The sequence below is a fragment of the Rhinatrema bivittatum genome, chromosome 3 (assembly GCF_901001135.1).
Source record: "Rhinatrema bivittatum chromosome 3, aRhiBiv1.1, whole genome shotgun sequence".
Lineage (NCBI taxonomy): Eukaryota > Metazoa > Chordata > Amphibia > Gymnophiona > Rhinatrematidae > Rhinatrema > Rhinatrema bivittatum.
In genome coordinates this window covers 215390840-215414152 of record NC_042617.1, presented here as the reverse complement: position 1 = coordinate 215414152, position 23313 = coordinate 215390840, and the positions used below count along the sequence as shown (strand labels likewise).

The window sequence follows — 23313 nt, the reverse complement described above, 5'->3', positions numbered from 1 at the left end:
TTCCTCACAAGCATCAAAGATAAGTCTATCTATATGCATATTTTTAGTAGAAACTGTATCGTCTACTTATTTTAGACCCATGTCTAACAGAATGTCCCATTCAATAATGCTCTCATATTATCGAATAGGACATTTCTTTTAAAAGGTTTCTGCAGTTCTACAAATATTTCTTTCCAAACAATTTGTATTTTACACATAACTACATAATTTGAATACCTTTATCATCTGTATATTTAAACACTAGTCCCAAGTCTACTGTATTTCTATCTATATATGTAAATTGCAAAATCTTTTACTACATTTCTCTAAGATGCACAGCTACTGTAATATTGTGCACTTGAGTGTTGTAATATATGAAGTCATCTACCAACTCAGTGTCAATTAATTTATTAGAACAATGACTGCTCTCTGCTTTTAAGTTTTCTTCAGTAATAATTTTCCTATACATATTGTACACTTTAAAAGTATGTTATAATTCTGTGAAATTATAATTCTGCAAAATTGTTCTTTTTTCCCTTATGGAACTGACATTTTATAAGACATATTATAGGGTCTTGCTTGCAAACAGGCATACAACTGCTTATTAGTTAATTCATATTTCTCTTTTAAGGTATCTGCAGAGTATCTGTCAGTGACCTTTTCGAGCCCAGAATCAGACCACTGCCTAAATACTCTTTCCCTACTATGTACAAAAAAAGGTTTATTTCTAAAATTCAGTAAGGGCTAGTAGGTATTTGGTAGCATCCATTTCCTCCTCTGATAGGTATTTGCTTGCCAAACTGGTCTAATTAAGGGATTCATTCTAATCTCTAGTGATAAGTATTACCCAGACAAAGGCACCATATTAATAGAAAAATAAGGGCTAGATTTTAAAAGACTGCGCGCTAACCAGCGCACACATGGATGCGCGATTTTATAACATGTGCGCGCATGTTATAAAATGCCGGGTCAGCACGCACAAGGGTGGGGGAGATTTTCGCTGTTATGCGCAGCGACACATCGGGGCCTTCCCCGGTTCCCTCCTAGTCTGCTCACCACATCTCAAAAAAGATATAGCAGAATTAGAAAAGGTACAGAGAAAGGCAACCAAAATGATAAAGGGGATGGAAGCTGAAGAGGTTAGGACTCTTCAGCCAGCTGAAGGGAAATATGATAGAGGTTTGTAAATAATGAGTGAAATGGAATAAGAATACGTCAATCAGTTGTTTGCTCTTTCAAAAAGTACAAAAACTAGGGGACAAACAATGAAGTTACTAGGTAATACATTTAAAACTAAGAAAAAATATTTTTTACTCAACGCTTTGGAATTCGATGGCAGAGGATGTAGTGAAAGCTGTTAGTGTAGCTGCGTTTAAAAATGGTTTTGACAAGTTCCTGGAGAAAAGTCCATCAACAATTATTAAGGTGGAATTGCAGTTATTTACTGCTTATGCTTGAGATAAGCAGCTTGGAATCTACCTACCCCATGGGATCCTGCCAGGTACTTGTGACCTGGATTGGCCAAGGTTGGAAACAGGATACTGGGCTTGATGGACTCTTGATCTGACCCAGTATGGCAAGTTTTATGTTCTTATGTCCTTTGTGGAGAGTAGACTACCGAAAGAAGAGGTCATGCAAAACTGCTTATCTGCACTACTGTCAGTCCTTCAGAGGCTGTCCAGACAATAATAAAGGTGCAAAATGACGATCCAGCTGCAGCTTTGCGAACAAACGGAAGTCAGAGCTCTGAGCTGAGATTTGACTTTTATTTGCAGTCCAGCTAAGAAGGAGCAGAGGTGAACACATCCTGCTCAGCTGGTGGACAACATACGACAGATGACTTTGACATCAAGTCAGTGTTGCATGTGACCAATAGATAAGCGTAGCAACGGCAATATGGAATAGACTTAGTTTTTGGGTACTTGCCAAGTTCTTATGGCCTGGATTGGCCACTGTTGGAAACAGGATGCTGGGCTTGATGGACCCTTGGTCTGACCCAGTATGGTATGGTATGTTCTTATTCTTATGTTCTTAAGCAAGGTCTTTTCTTTTACTGGATGAAGACATTACCATAATCTAATTGTTGCGTCGGAGGTGGATCCTTGGACCAAGGTGGGGTTGACACAACCCGTAGGTAAAGACCTACGGGTCCCCACCGTCAGCAGGTGGAGTGGGCTGATAGGCTGAGGCCGCTGGAGCTTCACCTATACCAGCCCTCGTTCCCCGCGGGTTGAGCCTTTGGGTGCCGGGGCCTGCAGGACTTACGTGGGCCTCGGTATAGAGTTGCAAGAGAGGTTGGTTCAGCCCAGAGACAGCAGGCAAGAGATGGTGCAGTCCTACTCTGGACTGGATAATGTCCTAGAAACTCGGCTGGCAATGGAACGAAGGCAGACAGAGGGCACTCGAGCAAAGGTAGGATGAAGCCTGATGAATCCACACCCAGGGATTAGGCAGAAGAGGCATCCAATGGTAGGCTTGAGTCAGGGCTGGCGGCGATCCAGAGGCAGTGGCAAGCAAGGCTGAGGTCTGATCACGGAGATAGTCAATAGCGTAGTCAGACGAAGCAAAGGTCAGAGTCTGAAGATAGGCAATAGCAGATGGACAAGTAGAGGTCTGGGTCTGAAGATAGACTGTAGTGTAGTCAGGCAAAGCGGAGGTCTGGGTCTGGAGATAGCCTGTAGCATAGTCAGGCGAAGCAGAAGCAAAGTCCGTGTAGACAATCCAAAGCATAGGCAGGGCAAGAACAAGGAAATAGGAACCAGGAACAACGAGGATCAGGAACGCAGGGAAGAGACAAATCTCTTAGTAGCAACGAGTACTCGACCAGCGAGGAGACCTGTTGCAAAGGCAACGCTATGGAGCAGAGCCTGAGCTTAAATAGTATGAATACGTTGACGTCATCATCCGGAGCCATGGCTGGGTTCCCGCCGCGGTCCCTACTTAAGGATCAGTGATGCGCGCATGCCTAGGGAGGGGCACGGCTCAGGAAGTGGCGTCTCTTCACAGGCCACACGGAGAGGCCCGATGAGCAGTAGCAGCAGGACCGGGAACGCCGGGGACTGTGGCAGAGCCGGAGGCACCGGGGGAGGCCCAAGGACGGAGCTGGCGGCCCACCACCGCCAGTGAGGAGGAACCAGAGGCTGGAGTCCTTGTGGAAAGGTGAGGGGGCCATGCCGTGGGTCTGCTGTGGACGGCACGCGTAACAGTACACCCCCCCTTTACGTCCCCCTCTTGGAGGTCGGGGTTTGCCCAGATGGGCACGATGATGGTTCAGGAGGAGGGATTTGTCCAGGATGTTCTGAGCTGGTTCCCAAGAATTTTCTTCGGGTCCATAACCCTCCCAAGAAAGGAGGTATTCCCACCGGCAGTCCCTACGGCAGATGTCGAGGACTTCATGTACCTTGTACATCGTGTCAGTTTCAGCCTCGAGTGGAGGTGGTTCAGGAGCCTTTCGGGCAGGCCAGGATAGGATCACAGGTTTTAAGAGAGATACGTGAAATGTATTATATATTCCCAGTGTAGGAGGCAGCCGAAGCTGGTATGTAACGGGCCCAATGTATCAGGTGACTGTAAAAGGTCCAATATACCTTGGAGCAAACCTTTGGGACGGCATTCGGAGTCGGATATACCGAGTACTTAACCAGACTTTCTGACCAGGGAGGAATTCAGGAGCCGAGCGTCGGGGACTGTCAGCAGTTCTCTTGGCCCAGGAAGTGGCTTGACGTAAACAAAGATTTGTCTGCTCCAATAAAGTCTTGAGGGCATCCACAGTAGCCTGTGCCGCACGGAACAGTACTGACAAAGGTATGTGCAGCGGTGGTCGCGGCTGTTTTTCATAGACGATAGAGAATGGTGACATGCCTGTAGCAGTGGCGATATGAGAGTTGTGAGAAAACTCCGCCCAGGATAAAAGTTCAGACCAATTGTCTTGGCGGTCATTGATGTAAGCGTGCAGGAAGGCCTTCAAGGAGCGATTCATTTGCTCAGCTTGTCCGTTAGCTTGGGGATGATAGGCAGCTGCTAATCTGATATTTATACCGAATTTTTGGCAAAGAGCGAACCAATATCAAGCAACAAACCGTGGACCTCTATCTGAGACAATGTCCTTGGGTAGGCCATGCAATCTAAAGATATAGTGAAAAAATAGGCGTGCCAACTCTGGAGCGGATGGTAGGTCAGGTAGGAGGACGAAATGGGCCACTTTTGAAAATCGGTCTATGGTTACCCATATTACGGTATGACCCTTCGAAGGAGGCAAATCCACAATGAAATCCGTAGACAGGTGGGTCCATGGTTCCTCGGGAGCTGGAAGTGGAGGAGGCCCCAAGGTCGACCAACCAGGGACTTTTGCTGTGTACAAGTGTTACAGGATTCGACGTATGCTTTAGCGTCAGAGACCATAGTAGGCCACCAGAAGAACCACTGAAGCAGTGCCAAGGATCGTGTTCGTCCTGGATGACTGGTGAACTTAGAATCATGCGCCCAGCGGAGAACTCTTCCTCGGAGTCGTCGGGGCACGACAGTCTTCCCAGCAGGGACTGGGTGAGTAGCAGACAAACAAATACAGGCTAGGTCTATTATATGGCTAGGTTCTTCTGGAGTGTCTTCAGGCTCGAAAGAGTGTGATAGGGCATCTGCACGGAGGTTTTTATCAGCTGGACAGTAATGAAGCTCAAAATTGAATCTGGAAAAGAACAGAGCCCATCGAGCTTGACGAGCATTGAGACGTTGGGCCTGGCTCAGTAGTTCTTATGATCGGTGAACACAGTGAACTTATGTTGCGCACCCTCTTGCCATGGGCGCTATTCTTCGAGGGCCAATTTTATGGCAAGTACGGTAACTCATGATCTCCTATGCTGTAGTTCTGCTCCGCAGCTGAAAATTTACAGGAGTAGAATGAGCATGGGACTGTAGTACTGGAAGCAGTGCGTTGACTCAGGACCGCCCCAGCCCCAATAGCGGAGGCGTCCACTTCCACTTAAAATGGATGGTTCGGGTCAGGATGATGTAATCAAGACCCCACCTGGAAGGCTTCTTTGAGGTGGTGGAAGGCTGCGACCGCCTCTGGAGTCCAATTTTGAGTATCTTGACCCTTGTGAGTTACAGCTGTCAAAGGAGTAGCCAGAGTAGCCTAACATGGGATGAAATGGCGATAGTAGTTTAGAAACCCCAGGAAGTGCTAGAGAGCATTAAGACCCACGGACTGTGGCCAATCCCGGATTTCCTTTTAACAAGGAAAATTCTTGTTGGGAGATAATGTATCCGAGGAAAGGCAGGCTGGATTTCTCGAACAAGCATTTGTCCAATTTTGCAAACAAGTGGTTCTTGCGAAGGCTTTGGAGGACGGTATGGACATCAGTGCGGTGTGTGGTCAGGTCTTTAGAAAAGACAAGGATATTGTCCAGGTAGGCCACAACCGCAAATCTCTGAAAATTTCGTTCATTCATTGGAAAACTGCGGGCACATTATAGAGGCCGAAAGGCATCACCAAATGTCATTGGGACGGATTTGTACCAGGTTATATGCCCTGCGTAGGTCCAATTTTGTGAATATAGATGCTCCCTGAAGATGATCGAATAATTCTGAGATTAGTGGCAGAGGATACTTGTCTTTACGGGTGATGGCGTTTAGGCCGCGGTAGTCAATATACGGCCTAAGTGACCCATCTTTCTTGGTCACAAAAAAGAATCCCACCCCAGCAAGAGAGGTAGAGGGGCAGATGAATCCCTTCGCAAGGTTTTCTTGGATGTACTCCGTCATGGCCCTTGTCTGGGGTAGAGACAGAGGGTAGGTACGTCCTTGAGGAAGCGTGGTCCCTGGAAGGAGATCAATAGGACAATCAAACCTCCGAAGAGGCGGAGGAAGGTCTGCTTTTTGCTTGGAAAACACATCTTCAAAATCTGCGTAAGGAGCAGGTATGCCAGAAGAAGTGACAGCCAAAGGAACCACAGATGGCGGTACTACTTTCTGGAGACAGGACTGGTGGCAGGCAGGACCCCACTCCACCAGTTGCAACGAGCCCCAATTAAATTGGGGAGAATGCTTCTGTAGCCAGGGGAGTCCAAGGACTACTGGATGGATGGATTTCTCCAATACTAAAAATTCAAGTTCTTCTGTATGTAGGGCACCAGTGTGCAACTGGACAGGTTCCGTGGTAAGGAAGATTAGGCCGGGTAACAGCTCTCCATAAATAGATGCTATACACAAAGAGATCTCATAAATAGATGCTATACACAAGGAGATCTCAAGCGAACGCGTCAAGATCCTTGAGAATGAAATTACCTCCTGCTCCTGAATCCACCAGAGCAAGAACTGGAAAGGACTGGTAATCCCAGATTAAGGTGACCGGTACAAATAACTGAGGGGCCGGAAAAGTTTCGCCCAATTTCAGGACCCCTACTGAACTTAGGCCAGGAAATTTCCTGGACGGATAGGACAGGTCTGTAGATGGTGGCCAGGTGCTCCGCAATACAGACAAAGACTGGTTTGTCTCCGCCGGAGGTGCTCTTCTGGTGTCAGCTGCCCACGACCCAACTGCATGGGCTCCTCAGTCTTCGCCACAGTAGTGTCCCTGCTCAAGGCAAAGTTGGTGGTGTGGCAAACGGGATCAAACCCGAGGGGGCTTCTTGGGCATCCGACTCTCCCGGTGATGCTCTTAGAGACTGTGGTCGATTTGGCCTGTCAAATCTATAAGGTCCTCAAGAGAGGAAGGGAGCTCCCTTGCAGCCAGCTCATCCTTCAGCTGTGAGGAAAATCCATCCAGGTAGATAGCTCGCAGGCAGTCTTTCTGCCAGGCGAGCTCGGTAGCCAAAGTCCGAAACTCAATGGTACAGTCGAAGAGACTTCTTTGACCTTGACGAAGATGTAATAAGCTGGTGCTTGCCACGGCATGCTACCCGGGATCATCGAAGGTCCGTCGAAACACAGCCACAAACTGAGACAACTCCCTTAGAAGGGAGTCCGAGGGTTCCCGCAGGAGGGAAGCCCAAGCCAGCACCTTCCCTTCAAGACAAGATAAGATGAAGTTGACTTTAGTCAATTCATCCTGGAAGACGGAGGGCTGCAGAGCAAATTGCATATAGCATTGGGTAATGAACCCTCTCTGGAGTCAATGTTGACGCGTAAGGGTGCTGGTAGGGCCAACAAGGCTCAAGGCATTGATGGTGATAGCTGTGGATGAGGAGAAACGCATATTGGTGAGGGTATCAAGCCGGGTGTGAAGATGATCCATGGAGGAGGCCAATGCCTCAAGAAACTGCTGCTGTTCTTGTACTTAGGTGCCAGGCCTGGGATGGGCTGGAGGGCACGCGGCTCCACCGAGTCCATGGCCTTTGCAACCTGTTGCGTTGGAGGTGGGCCCTGAGGTGGGGTTGACGCAATCTGTAGTTAAGGACCTATGGGTCCTCACCGTCGGCAGGTGGAGTGGGCTGATAGGTTGAGGCCGCCAACTTTACTACTGAACCTGATGAGGCACAAGTCCAGAAATTTAGGGCCAGATGCATCCCGAACACTGGGGGGGGGGGGGGGGGGGGGGGAGAGAGAGAGACTCTTTTAAAGAGAATCTGACACTATATATCTCCCACTGTAAGAGGGGGCACTATCAACTCAGGGTGGGTTTTTTTGGGGAGGGGGTGGTATTACATTGTCTGTCTAGGGTGCAATGGTCTATAGGCCCTTGTAACACTGCCCCCCCCCAAACCTATCCTGAGTTGCAAGTGCTCCTCTTTCAATGTAAGATATTTGCACGCACAATATATAAAATTGAGCGCATTTTTGCTCGCGTGCCCCATATGTGCATTTATGGGCGCAGGAGTGCTCCTTTTAAAATTTACTTGTGAGTGTTTAACATCCAACCCTTGGATTGAGGTACGAAAAAATTGGATGATAGAGCATTCTTTTCTTTAAAATTAACAATGTAGGGCGTGTTCCCAAGTTTATAAGGGAACAGCTGGAAAGTCGAACAAGATATGCCACTATTGTTATGTTTAACTGAGGTCAAGCGTTACTGGGAGCTCTCCAGCAGAAGCAAGGAGAATGTGTGCCCTTTATGGTGGAACCGTCCAAATCTGAGAGGTTTGAAGTAGGCGTGATGACTTGGAAGGAGACATGACGACTTGAGACTGGGTCTGATAAGATGAGGACTTGGAGCTAGGAACAAGGGAGAGTCCAAGCAGTGCTCAGCGGAGAACCACCTGAAGGCGACTCCAGCCACCATGGAAATGGATACCGGATGGAACAGATACTCCCCTGGATCTGGCCGACTGGAGACAAGGTCCGGGGCAAGTGGCTGAACCAGGAAAGGACTCAAGACACAATTCAGGGAGGTGACTCCTGTATCCTGTCCCGGTCTCTGAGGCCGGGACAGGATACAGGAGTCTGGGCAAAGACTCGAAGCTCTGGAAACAAAGGTCCTCCGGAGGCGTAGGCTGCAGGAGAAGAGAAGCAACAAGGCAAGCAATGTCCCTCAGGCGCCCTACACAGCCCACCACAGGGCGGACCCACATGGCTGGTTACGGACCACACTGTTCCTCTATGCACCCTACACAGCTGGATGGCTCGTCACGGACTACGAGGGGAGCGGAACAGGCAAGCCTCAGCGCCTCTTGGAGACATCAGGGATCACAAACATCTGGAGAGGACATGAAGGAATTTGGACATCACGAAATGGAACTGAAGACAACACAGAACTGGAACTAGAACATCCATGGACGAAGATCAGAAATGCCAGGCAGGAGATGGAGACAGGAAGTCCTTGAGAGAACAAGCCCCTTGCCGAAGCAAAGCCTGAATGCAGAGGAAGTCCTTTTGTAGCCCAGGAACAAGGCAATTCTCTGGGAGGAGTCCCAGTGGGCCACACCTGGTTGGCCCTATAACTGAGGAAAAGTGCTGCGGGCTGTCCCCTAGAGAGAAGGGCACGGCCCAGACCAGGAAGTCCATGCAGATCAGAACAGGCCTCAGGCATCGAAGGCCTCCCAGGCCCTGGAGCAAATCCTGGACAGTTCGTAGGCGAGACCCCGGCTTAGGAGCAGCCTCCAGGAAAGAGGTGAGAGGCCTCCTGTAGCACAGCTACAGGAGGATTCATAACAACTAAAGCTGTTCAAGTCACACTGAAGCTAAAAGAAGAAAGAAAATATGTTCATGCAGCTGCAATAGCACTAACCTGGCAATCAGCAAATATGATTCAAAAAGTTGATGAGGCTTTTTCCCTCCAATGGAGAAGGAAAATGCATTCAAATCAGTTTGAGATCGCTGTGTAGAAACAAGAACAAAGCAATCTAGTTTTCAGTTCTGTACTGAACTGGAAACTAGATTGCAAACAGGTCAAATGGCATCCAAACCCTTAAACTGAATAGTTCATTAGTTGATGATAGTCAAAAAGAACACCCGTATGGTCAGAACACTCTGCTGAAGTGATCCACCAGCATATTGGATATTCTCACATGTTAGGAGCCCTATAGGATAAGTGAACGCCCAATTGCACACTCCTCCATCTTGAACACATCTTGCAGAAAGGCTATGATTTTGCGCTTCCCTGTTTCTTGACATAAAACAGAGCAACCTGGTATGCATTTTCAATTAAGATGCTCTTCCCTTGAAGAAAAGGCATGAACTCTGTGATCACCTTGAATTTGCCAGATTGATCTCATAGTGGTCTTTTTCATGATACCTGGCACCCTGTGATTGAAAAGATCTCATGTAACTCCCCATTATTGAGGCGATGACCATCGCTAGCGAGAACTGTTGAGGAAGAACACGAGACGTAAATGCATCGAGCATGTCCCTCAATGCGCTGTGCATCAATGATGCATATTGCATTGAGTGCGTCCTTCGATGCGCCTTGGGCATTCAGTGGTGTGCCATGCATCAAGTGCATCCATCAGCACATTGTGCAATGCTGACATATTTCTTCAACCAGGGTTTTGGCTCGATGCTGGGAAATTGTGATCCTCGATCCTGTGGTTTTGGTTTAGGCCTACTGGTGAGTAAATGAGGAGCTCTTGTTCAACTCTATTCCTAGTGAGGCAGATGATGTTGCACTGCGGAAGGATGGATTCACTGCTGCTTCTGAGCGACTTTCTTGATTTCACGGCCTGGACTGAAGAGAACATGGACAGGTCTATTGACATATTCAGAGCAAGCAGGAATTATCATACCACGAGGGACTTCAAAATTTCACGGATGGCGTTCTTTAGCCATTTTGAGGAGACATTTTCTCTTTACTTTTTTTTTTATAGCACTGAAAAGTGTTTGTAATGTAGGCTGCAGTGCAGCAAGGCAATTAAAATGAAGAAAACTAAAGAAAAGAAACTAAATTTTAAAGGAATCTGGAAAAAAAAAATATGGAGAGCCTGAATCCGGGCTTTGCACAGAGGAAAACAGAATGAGACGGCTCTTGTGGCAACGGTCGTACAGGAACGCTCGCACATGTTCAATAGAGCTTAAAGGTCTACTAGTTTGGAGAGACAAGTGTGTTCGATGCTGCTGGATGATAACACCCACAGATGGCCTTGTATATCGATGGAAAACAACATACTTTCAAAATTAAAACAGCAAACTAGGATATAAGACAATAAACTTGTTACAATGAACTAAACAAGAATGCCTTGACAAATGTTTCTCTTGTTCCCAATTTTGTACAAAATTCGTTTTGGGAACAAGAGAAAAATTTGAGAAATTTTAATATATATGTAAGAATGCTGGGAGGTATTTCAGAGGATGTGTGTGTGTGTGTGTGTGTGTGTGTGTAAGGAGGTATGAATGGTGTGTGAATAAGGGTTGGGATTTTTAGATGGGTATTCCTTGGGGTAATGTTATGAAATTTTGAAAGCAAAGTCTTTTGGAAATTTCATTTTTTGAAATTAATAAAGATTATACTATCATATATGTCACTACATGTTTTTTGGTATCAGTAGTTTTGTGATATATGATTGAATTGCCAGTGTAATTGTATCTTTGACAAAGGTATAAACAAAATGATATAAGACATAAAAAAAATAGCTGCATACTGTCCAGGAATGACACATGTACCCATACCAAAGTGTCTGGACAAATATTAGGCAGAAAATACCTGAGTAAAAAGATAGATTTAAGAGATTTTCTAAATCAGAGCAGATCATTCTCAGCCCTGATCTCCTCTGCTAGGTTGCTCCATAGAACAGGGCCAGCTACAGTAAAAATCCCCTCCGAGGATTCAACCAGACAAGCAAACTTTAGAGGCAGGATCTCTAATAAATACTGAAAGGATGAGCAGAAGCAGCAGGCTGGATAGGATCTCTGTACTACTGAAACAATACAAGGTGGAGCAAGATCATGTAGGGCCTTAAAAATCAAAGTAAGAATTTTAAACTTCACTTGCCAAGAGATAGGTAACCAATGTAAATCAGCCAGAACAGGTGAGATATGATCATGTAATCAAGTAGCAGAATTTTGGAACAGTTATAATGTCCTTAATAGAAAATTTAGTAAGCCCAAGATCAGTACATTGCAATAATAAAATGAAGACAGAATCAGTGATTGTGTGACAGTGTGAAAATCAAGAAAAGGCTTCAAGCAACACATGAGGCAAAGTTTATAATAGGATGACTGAACCACTGAACTGATGACTGAAAGCAATGGTAAGAAAGAGTCAACTAGGACTCCCTTATCGTGAGCTTAAATTTAACCAGTACAGAGTATCTATCAAACAGAAACCTTGCAGGTACATCAGCAGGTGCCATTTGAGATAAAAGCAAAATTTCAGTTTTCTTAACGTTGAACATCAGTTTGTTATCATATAACAAACCTCTAATCTGGGTCAGGCCGAATGACAAGCTAGAAAGAACTGAACACAGAAGAGAGTTGTTGAGAGTCAAGAGACTGGTGGTACACCTGTAGATAAAGGGTACAAATCAGATGATGCAAAACTAATGATAATCCTATAAGAATGATTAGAAAGAAAAGAAGAAAACCAAGAATAGACAGTAGAAGCAATATCTAGGGCCCCCAAGTGACAAATCATGATTTAGGGTATAGAAGACAGAGGATATGTTGAGTAGAATTAAGAAAAACTTGATACCAGAGTCAAAACCCTGGAGAATAATATCGAAGCCAGTCAGCAAAAGTGACTCAGTGTAATGAGGTGATCAAAATCTAAACTTCGAACTATCAAGAAAATTATTATAATCTACTCTTACAGCTGGTCAAGAACTATCTTTTCGATAACTTTGGACAGAAGAGGCAGAGAAGAGATGGGATGGTAGTTTGATGGATCAGAAATTGGCCTTCTTTAATAGTGGATGTACATCACAACTTTAAAGACAGAGGGTAACTGACCCTCAGAGAGAGAGGCATTCACAAGATTTGCTATAAAAGGTGCCAACATAAGAATGCAGGACTTTAATCAGAGCAGAAAAACAAGAGTTGAACACACAACTAAGTATAGAAACATCTGTCATCCAACTAAGTATAGAAACAAACACTAAAGATGTAGATGAAAGACTATACCACCTGAGCTGTCTTCCTAAGGAAAAACAATGCAAACGTTTCACAGGATGCATGTGAAGAAACATGCATCCTGTGCATGTAGAGCACATGTAGAGCATGTAGAGCACATAGCTAATGAGTGAATAATCTTAAACAATTCACATGGATGTGAGGCATCAGCCATACTATAGGAAGAATATCACATTTTGTCTGATCTATAATATCTTTGTAAACTACTAATTTAGCGTGGTAGAAGAAAGAATGCTCAAAGATCACTCTTCAAAGCCCTCTGGGAGGAGGAATACGAAGGAGCAGCTTTTTGCTGCTGAACAAGCAAATATTTAACAGGGGCAAGAGTGTTTAAAGCCATATGGAGAGGTGATCGCCAGAACTCAACCAAACTATTAGCATCCTGAGAAAGAACAGGCAACCACTGAAATTGCAACTAATCAACATTTATTGGAGGTCTTCTCAAGATCCTATGAGGAGTAATGGTCCTATGGAATGAGCAAGCTGGATAATTTATCAAACAATGAATTAGAAATTGATCTGTCCACAGCAAGTCAGTAAATGAAGAACAGCAGGTCTCAGAAGATATCCAATCATTGCAAACAAAGACCAAATAAAGGCTGTGACTCAGCTTGTGTGTAGGTATTTATAAATCACCCAAGAGTCTACACAGTTGATAAAAAAAAATCCCTACATACATTGAAATAGGACAGCTGTCAACCTGAAGGTTAAAATTCCTAAAATTATAGCCTCCCTAATATTAGCTTTAGCAGAAAGAAGGCTGTCAATAAATATGGACAAGTTAGAGGATAAACAACCAGGAAGAGAGTAGACCAAACAAAGGCTTCAATTTAAAAAAGTAAGAAAAAGCAGTTCCAAAGGAACATCCTTAGTTTGAGCTAAGGACAGCTTCAAGGAAGATTTAGCAACTATAAGAAGCCCGTCTCCCCTCTTTTTTGTCAGATGTTTGGGGAAAAAACACAGTTAAGGAGACACAGCTAATTTCGCAAAACTTGGACAAATCTACTGTTATTCTTGGGATAAGCAGCATGGAATCTATTGACCTTTTGGGATCCTGTCAGGTACCTGTGACCTGGATTGGCCACTGATGGAAACAGGATACTGGGCTTGATGGAACTTTGGTCTGACCAAATATGACAAATCTCATGTTCTTATGAACTTCTGGCAATTCCAGTACCTCTATCCCTAAATCCCTTCTTACCACCTCAAAAGGACTGAGCCTTGTTGAAGAAGCAATTATGCAAAGCCAAAGAATCTCTGTTCAGATGATAACACCTCACGTCCCCATATTTTGGCTTTTTTGGGTCAACAAGTCATGTCCCTCAGGGTCTATTCTCTGGCAATTTCTGAGGATTAGTCTCCCTTAGATTCCTCAGCATCTTTCCTAGATCCTACCTGAACAGAAATTTAGCCCAGAATGGGAGCTTAAATCTAGCGGGGTAGATATTCAAAGCTGGCTATGTAAGTAACTTAATCTATATCAAAAGATACACCTTTGCTGCGAACTGCTATACTAAACAAAACAATCAAGAGCGCCGCTCTGTCGCTAAGCTGTTCAATAAACTTTTTAATGAATAACATGTGTGTTGAAATTATTTTTGATAAAGTAAATACCTACACTTAAATATTTTTAAATTTACATAGATGACAAAAAAATTTTCACCATTAACAGTGTAGGTATTTACTTTATCAAAAATAATTTCAACACACATGTTATTCATTAAAAAGTTTATTGAACAGCTTAGCGACAGAGCGGCGCTCTTGATTGTTTTATGTAAGTAACTTAGCCAGTTAGAACTTATTCGGCTAAGTTATGATGTATATTCAGCGGAACGGTGAAGCCACTGAATATATATATCTATATAGATATATATATATATGCACTTAAAGGTGAATTTTAAAAGCCGATGTGCGCACTAATTAGGGGATGCATGAATATGTCTAGTTTGTGCATGTCGAGTGGATTTTAAAAGCTGTGAAATATGCCCATATCTCCTGAAGTATGCACATCTTGAAAGTTTTCAAAAAGGGATGTGACATAGGTGTGGATTGGGAAGGGCATGGGCATTTTGGGTCAAGAACCTGAGATGTGCACATAAATACTTATGCAATCTGGATGCGCTGAGGCATATTGATGATGTGTAAATTAAAAAAATAAAGAAAAATAGGTAGATATAAGGGGTTTTAAGGATTGAGGCTGATTGGGAGGAGTGAAGGCTATTAAACTGGGGGGGGGGGGTTGGAGTATCTCTCTCTTAAAGGGTGAACTGGGGATGAACTAGTAAAACTGGGAATATCATTGGAAAGTGCCCCTTTTAAAATCCCCTGATTTACATGGTAGAAGCATTTGCACGTATATGTGCGCGCCCACTTAAAATTTAGTGCACCTGTGTGTGACCAGGCTATTTTATAACATGTGAATTATAAAATAGCCACATCCCTGGGTACAGGCTGATACATGCATGCACATGTGCACCCACAAGCTTGTTTGAAAGTTACACTTTTTATGCGTATAACTTTAGCTGTATAAGGAACTTGTATACCTAAGCGGCGGCCGCTGAATGTAGCCGCACAAGTCCCTCTTATCTGGCTAAAAAGCACTGAACGCGCTTTTAATATTGGGCCCAGAGTGCCTTAGAAGCTGAAGCCAGCGTCCCATTCCAAAGCCATAACAGTCTGGCCAATACCACTATAGCCATACCTTACACTGAAGATCTAATAGGGTCAAAGAGGGTGTGTGCCATGAAAACCAGACTCACCTCCAGACAAGTGGCCTTTTTAGAGCTATGGTGCTCTCTTCCAGATTTTCCCATCAGAAGCTGCTGCATCCAGTGCAACCAGGCTCTAGATATGTACCCACTGCAAACCGCCAGTTTTGCAGTGGGTACAAATTTTGCAAAGCTTTGTGCCCTTTGCAATGCTAGGGCACAAAGTTCAAAGGACTGTTTGAAAAAAGCATCAGTTCTCCTATTCTGAGAATCTTTCTACGTTGTACCCTTCACTGAAATTCTGGTCTTAAGAGATACTGCTGATACCAGATCAACCTTAGGGCCCTTAAGATTCTTCTTCTCCTTGGTGGATAGAGGGTATAACCTGCCCATCTATAGCCCAGTCTCCAGAGCCTTCCACTCCGCAGAAATCAAGGCTCTGATAGCCCAATGAAGAGGAATGGATTTTTGTAATTTCAATAATTCTTCCAGGATAGGATAACAAGATGCCTTATGCCCCATCTGCTCGCTATATTTAAAGCTGCCAGAGATTGTGTAATCACTGAAGGCAACACTTCCTTGTTAAAAAACACATATCACCAGTGCATCATCTCCCTCACACACTGGGATCTATCCCTCCTCTAGATCAGGGGCAGGCAAATTATGGCCCACAGGCCAAATCTGGTCCCTAAAGCTTTTTAATCTGTCCCATCTATCATTTGGGCATGCTCCATTATGTGCAATGCTGATGCTCTAACCTGTCTGCCTAACATCATTATCAAAGCCCAAGTTATTGCCCTTGATGACACTCGATGCTTGAGCAAGGAGATTGGAACTTTGGCACGTGGCAAAGAGAGGCTCTGCTTGTCGGCGTGCTGGCGGGATTCCCACCCCCGCCGGCGTGTAGACACCCTATCCGTTGGCACTGGTGGGGTTACTATCCCTGGCCAGCTAGTGTTGCATTCGTGCCTCTTCTCGCCCCTCGCTCCACCCTCTCTACCTTGGGAGCGACTCCCTTCGGCTCTGACGGATAGATGCAGCTGCGGTTTCTCTCTGCCTCTTGGTCCCAGTGTCCCCGGGCTGGCTTGACGCTACGGATCTGCTATGTTCCTGATGACCATAAGGGTGTGCGCGCACGCGCGCTCCAGACTTTGTACCAGCAAGGGCGCGAACCTCGGGGGCGTCCCCTCATAGTGGCGTCATTCATTTCAACTTTAAAAGGTCTTTGTTTTCTAACCTCTAACGAGTTAGCAAGGAACACCAACAGGACTTGCTTCGGCAGTCCACGCTACTTGCAACAACGATCCGAGTCAGCTAGGGGAATCCTTCTCCACTGCTCGGCCTTTCAAATTTACCAGGAGTACCCGCTCCAAAGGGGCTCCACTATCTCTTCTTGATTTCAGATTGCCAAGACGGGATCCTGTACTCACTCCTCGAAGGCCTACGTCCCTGAATACTCAGAAGACTCCTCATTGTCTGGAAGCGATCGCAGACGTGAACACAGTGAGATCTATTGTAGATAGGAATCGGTACCCGCTCCACGAGGGCCTACATTCTTATAGTTCTGAAGACTCCCTTCCGTCCAAGACGTTATCACAGGTACGGAGATCAAGAGTTCTACTGGCAAGATTGCAGATAGGAACCGGTACTTGCTCCACGAGGGCCCATGTTCCTAGAATCCTTTACAGACTCTCTTCTATTCTAGAAGCCATTCCATATACAGCTATTGTGAGTTCTTATTACAAACTGTTTGTGGGAACCAGTGCTCGCCTACGGCTCCTGTTCCTAAATATACTGAAGACTCTCTGTGGCATAGAGACCACTGCAGACATCTACTATTGTGAGTGTACCATCTTGTATCCAGTATACCCTGTCTACTCACTACTTCTAGTCTCTCTCTACAGCTCAGCGACCCAGAGATTATATTCCAGTATCAGAGGGACTTCAGCTATGCTGAACACATCGACTCACTACTGCCACCACTGGTGGTCCAGCTTCCAGTCTAATAAAGAACTATTTGTGTTTATCTCATATTCTAGCCTAGCCGGTGGTTCCTCTCAGGATCTCCTCCTGGGGGCGCTGTCATCTGCCATCGGCCCAGGGATTCACCATTTCCTCCAAGTGGTCATCCCTTACACTACTATCACTCTGTGGGAGCCAACCACTACCGACCACTAACACCGCTTATGGAAGTATTATATAGATAGCTACCTTCTCTTTCTATGGGACTTGCCAGCAGCCTATATATAACAGATTGCTACTCCGTAGCAGAGGCATGATAGATTGCTATCTCTGTAGCGAAGTACAATATGCCTATTGTTAGTTCCTCTACTCAGAAGAGTATCATTGAACAGATTGCCAACTCCTCTTCCCTGGGGAGTTGATCCATAACAGATTGCCATCTCCTTCCTTACAGGAGCATCTAACAGCAGTTCGCTAATAGATTACTAAATCTGCCCTCCTGGCGAGGTAAGCACTACAGATAGCTAACTCCTCCTCTCTGGAGGATCAGATCATGACAGATTGCTAACTCTTCCCCCTTTCAGGAGAAAAGCAGAATAGATTGCTAACTCCACCCTCCTGGCGGGGTGAGCGATAGCAGATTGCTAACTCCTCCCCTCTGGAGGAGGAGAGCGTTACAGCTAGATAGAGACGTGGCTGTGGCACTTGCTGGAGCCAGGCTGGCAGGGTGGAAAAAGAATACACACAGCAGCAATGGCGCCTGCTGGAGCAGAGGCTGGCAGAGCCAAAAAAGAAGAAAAGAAGACATGCGGCAGCAGTGCCCACCACAGCCCAGGCTGGCGAGGCCAAAAAAGAAGATACATGGCAGCGGCGTCCACTGGAGCCCAGGCCAGTGGGACCAAAAAAGAAGAAAAGACGACACGCTGTTTTGAAAAATTTGATTTTGAGGAAATGTTTAAAGTTTTTTTAATTCATATTTTTCTTAATTATTAAGTGGTGATCTATTTGTCATCTGTTTTGAAATCTATTTATTTATTTACCAGGTTTTATATACCGTCATTTGAATTCATCATTATAAATCCATCATAACGGTTTACAAATATGAAGGTTACATGTTAAGGGATAAACAGAGTTTCAAAAAGGTTTAAACTGTTGTTAAACATAGGGGAATCAAATGTTAGTTAATTACTGTTCTGGTTTATGTTTAACTTCATAGTTATAGTCCATAGTTGGGATAAGTTCATATATTCATGTAGGGGCGGATTTTAAAAGGAGCGCGAATAGCCTACTTTTGTTTGTGCTCCAGGCGCAAACAAAAGTACGCTGGATTTTAGTAGATACGCGCGGAGCCGCGTGTATCCACTAAAATCCTGGATCGGCGAGCGCAAGGCTATGGATTTTGTATAGCCGGCGAGCGCCGAGCCGCGCAGCCTACCCCCATTCCCTCCAAGGCCGCTCCGAAATCGGAGCGGCCTCGGAGGGAACTTTCCTTTGCCCTCCCCTCACCTTCCCCTCCCTTCCCCTACCTAACCCACCCGCCCGGCCCTGTCTAAACCCCCCCCTTACCTTTGTCGGGGGATTTACGCCTCCCAGAGGGAGGCGTAAATCCCCGCGCGTCAGCGGGCCTCCTGCGCACCGGGACGCGACCTGGGGGCGGGTCCGGAGGGCGCGGCCACGCCCCCGGGCCACCCCGGGCCGTAGCCACGCCCCCGGGCCCGCCCCCGGAACGCTCCAGATACGCCCCGAAAATGCCGCGCGGTTCGGGCCCGCCCCCGACACGCCCCCTCCGAAAACCCCGGGACTTACGCGAGTCCCGGGGCTCTGCGCGCGCCGGTAGGCCTATGTAAAATAGGCTTACCGGCGCGCAGGGCCCTGCTCGCGTAAATCCACCCAGTTTTGGGCGGATTTACGCGAGCAGGGCTCTGAAAATCCGCCCCTTAATCTTCAGGTTGAAGTGGAGGGTGAAGTTGTGTTGTTCATTGGGTGAGTTGGTATGCTTTTATTAGTATGGCTTCCTCACTGACATGATTGATTTATATTTCTTGACTTCATTTTATGAGGAATGGTGATATTTCTGTTTTTGATTTATTGCACTATATATGAGTTTGGCTCTTAGTGGTTTCCAGTCCAGTTTTTTTGACTGCACCTTACTATTTATACTTTATAGCCTGCATTTGTGACTGAGGTGAGGTAGTCTGCTAGCTGGGAAAATGCCTTGTAGCTGTTGGGTTGAAGGTTTTTCTGATTTTGGTAGAGGCTGGGAATACATGAACGAAGGGCTCCTTGGATGCTAAAAATGATGGTGCTTAAGCCTGCAGCAAATGGTGGAGATTTTATTGCTGTGTGGAGGACCCGCTGTGCCCCGGCCTGCCACTCCGTGCCCCACCCTCTGGCCCTCAATAAACTGTAATGTGGCTGCAGCACAAAAAGGTTTGCCCACCCATGCTCTAGTTCCTTTCCTGCAAGATCACTATGCTGCTCCTCCAGATCCCTAGAACCAAAAAACAGGAAATCCAGCTCATAAGCCATGGACAGACTATCCAGGTCCAAGTCTAGGCCTCTTTATGTTATAATTTGGCTTGGTTGTAGACCCTGGATCATGATGAGAGCTGACTCCACCCATAGGGAGGAGCCCTGTGGGGACTCACTACGATAGGCATAGCCTTAGCAGTGAAGGACACAGAGAGAAGTGAGGTTTTATTATACAGTAATGAGAAGGAATGCCCACTGAGTGGGGAGTAGACACAGTCCAGAGTAGTAGTATTACCCGGTGATGGTATCCCTGGTAGTGGCCCGCGGAGCGGGGTGCACCGAGGACTGCTTCCTCCTGTTGACACACCTTGGAGCGTAGATCCTGTAGTGGCCTTCAGTGCGGGGAACGCCGAGAATCCACACTGACATGGCAGAGAGGTAAAGGAGGGTAGTAGAGCTGGGTAGAAGATGGTACTCACTCCGACGTGAAAAAGATGGGCTTGCTGCGGTAGACACGGTAATGGCCCGAGGCATGGAGTACACCGGAGGTTCCATCAGCAGAGGTTGTAGTAAAGCGTACTCACAAGGCTGTTAGTAAAAGGAGATTTCAACGAGAAGGCCCTCCGAGGAACGGATAGCCAGAACGTGACAAGGCTCCCATGGAGTGGGTACCTAAAGCGTTCAGTACAGGAACTCATGAACAAGTAGCAAGAAGCGAAGCGTCTCCAAAGAAAGTTCTTGCTAACTCGTAGATAGGAAAGTCTGGAAGGCTTAAATACACTGGCAGGTGACGTCATGTGGAAGGGACGCCCTCGAGGTTCCAGCCATGACGTGTATTTGAGAGGTTAAGAAAGCAGCAAGGAAGGCTATCTAACAAAGCCGTGGGGGCAACAAAATGAGGATTAGAAGCCAAGATGTCCAAAATTCAATCCTTTATTGGAGACATAAAATCTTAAAAAAAAAGATTTTGTGTCTCCAATAAAGGCGTGTATTTGAGAGGGACTGGCGCGCGCGTGCCCTATGTGATCCCCGATTCAAGATGGCGAATGGGATCACCCACGCCGTCCCGGGGACGCCATGGAGGTCGCTGATGCTGGGGAAAAGGAGGTGAGCAACAAAGGTCGCAGCTGTCTCCGACCGACGGGCGCAACAGTTTATTTATTTAAAAAGATTTCTATACCACCTAGTCAGTAGATTCAAGGTGGTTCCTGCAAGGAAGAGAAAAGGAAGGAATCACAGCAGATACAGTGAGAAAGTCAGTGATTCTTGTTTCACACACAGGCCTGATGCAGCAAAAGCATACACTCTGTAGAGAAGGAAAAAGAACCGTGAGGGCCCAGGTCCCTATATGACTTTCCTATATCCTTCCTCCACCTGTGGTAGCCCACTTTTCAGCTCTGTGGAATCAGTCTAGGAGATTCAAAAAATATATCTTCCATTAAGCTGCAGTCAATCAAAATGGCCAAGGTTCTCACCTTTCCAAGGCCCTCACCTTCTGAAGGACCTGTTTCAAATGCGGATACTGCTGCTGGGAAATTCTCCCATTCCCACTCCCCACTTACCTCTAGCAGATTCCCTGCATTCAAAATCAGCCAGCTGCCACCTCCCCCATCACAGGCCTGGCCCAGTCTGGTTACCATGGTGGCCCCCAACAGGCTATATAGCACTTGCCATGTTCAGCTGGGCTGTCATGGATGCAGTTAGATTATACTCACTGCACCCGCTGAAAAGATAGGCCTCTGCTACAGCTCTCCAATACCCACCACCCTTCTCAGCCAGGAGAGCAAGGCTTGCTGCTGAACTCTTTTTTTCTTAATTATTTTGTATCAACAGCACTACAGGGAATTATGCATACCAGGCACATACATCCTGTAATCTATTTTTTTTGGGGGGGTGGGGGTAAGGGAACCAGACTCATCTGGCTTAGCCTCCCCCCTGAAGCTGGCAGGCCAATATCAATCAGAGGCCACCAGCTCCCCAGTCAGCCCTACTCCACTGGGAACATATCCTTCAGGCTGAAATCTCAAGTGCGATTTCTTCCAGTTTTCTTCTAGCTCCATAGGCATGCATGTCTACTATCTGTCAGAGACAAAGAATACTGCTAAGCTACAGGTGGCACGGATTTAATATAGGGTGATATCAGCAAAACCAATTATTTTCTGTCTTCATCTGCTAATAGGGGAGCAAAACCCAAGCATTTGGACTGGCCTTGTGGGACATTAAGAAAACAGTTAATTATTCTTTTTTTCAATGCAGATGGACATAAACAATACTTTAAAGACAGAGTTGATTATCTGCTTACCTTAAGCAGAGCTCGGGCAATAGCAATGCGCTGTTTCTGACCACCTATTAAACAAAACAGTAAAAAGTTCAATGGAGTAAACAAGTGTGTTTCTAAGAGAGGAACACAGAACCCTTCTTACCAGACTTTCTGGTAAGAAGGGTTCTGTGTAATCAATTACATAGCAAGGAATAACCAAGCTAAGCACTGCTAAATTCCAGTTACACATAATATTGTAGCAAAGCATACATGGTACCTGGTTCCAGCACAATTTTACCTGGTTCCTGTTTTGGCTAAATTTAACAGTCTAATTTAATATAACTTTATTCTGTATTTTTCCTAATTTTTTTTTGCTTTATCTCTGCTGTTTATTCTCTCCCACCCTCCCATCCCTAGAGTGTTTCCTTCTTAAATATTTCCTACAAGGTCTTAGGATAATTGAATAATATAGGACTGAAGTACCAACCTCTCAACCTATTTATAAGTCACTATTAGCAAAATGTCCTTTATTCAATGCAACAATTGTGGTGCTTATGTCCCAAGGCCTAACATTTGGAGAATTAAGGGTTGTCTAATTTATCTTCAGCTGATGGCCATGAATAAGGAGGTAATGCACCAGAAAGAGATATTATACAAGATTCAAATATCCTCTCCTTCCTTACAGCATCCAGAATATCTCTCCCAACTCTCACAGAGGATTCAGAAACCTAGATGTTAATGTTTTACAGTGGGCTCTGACAGAACAATTCCTGTGACTCTGAGACACCCAGTTTCCTCAACTTTGAAACATCCTGAATATCTGCTCGCACTCCTGCAGAGATGTCAGACATCCAGGATTCAAAATCTCAGGAATAATTGGATTACAGTGGGCTCTGGTAGAATAAGGCCTATGATAAAGAGACACCCACTCTGCCCACTGTTACCCCTACATAATGCATTTTCTGCATTGGAAAATGAAGAAGCCCAAGTAACAGAATATGAAATGTCTGAAAGTGACGTAATCACCCAGTGCACCCAGAAACCCTTCAACATGATCAAATGTCATAAAAGAAACCTGCTTCTGCTGAGAGATTCAGTCATCAGAGGAATCAATTTGGAAACTCATATTGATGGGGACACAACAGTTAAATGCCTTCATGGATCCTCAGCTAACAGAAATGCAAACCAGGTAGTCAACACAATTATAGAAGCAAGTAAGAGCTCTGATATCAATGTTATCATCCATCTGGGAACCAATGACCTTACTAGAAACAGTGTCCAAAAAGTACAGAAAGATTTCCAAAATGTAGGGAAAAAGATTAGACACATATCAAAGACAGTTGCCTTTTCAGAAGTATTATTTGTTCATGGAAAGGGAAAGAAAACATTATGCCATATAGATAATTTCAATGCCTGGCTCAAAACCTGGTGTAAAGAATG

At 45.5% G+C, this 23313-nt stretch overlaps 1 protein-coding gene across 1 annotated transcript in view; it reads right to left on the bottom strand.

Annotated features, from left to right (window-relative positions):
• Window positions 1-23313, bottom strand: part of ABCB10 (ATP binding cassette subfamily B member 10) — a 244031-nt gene that overhangs the window by 27097 nt on the left and 193621 nt on the right. Inside the window, 1 exon segment of the mRNA XM_029594183.1 lies at window positions 21916-21959. Within this exon segment, the coding sequence (XP_029450043.1) occupies window positions 21916-21959 (44 nt within the window).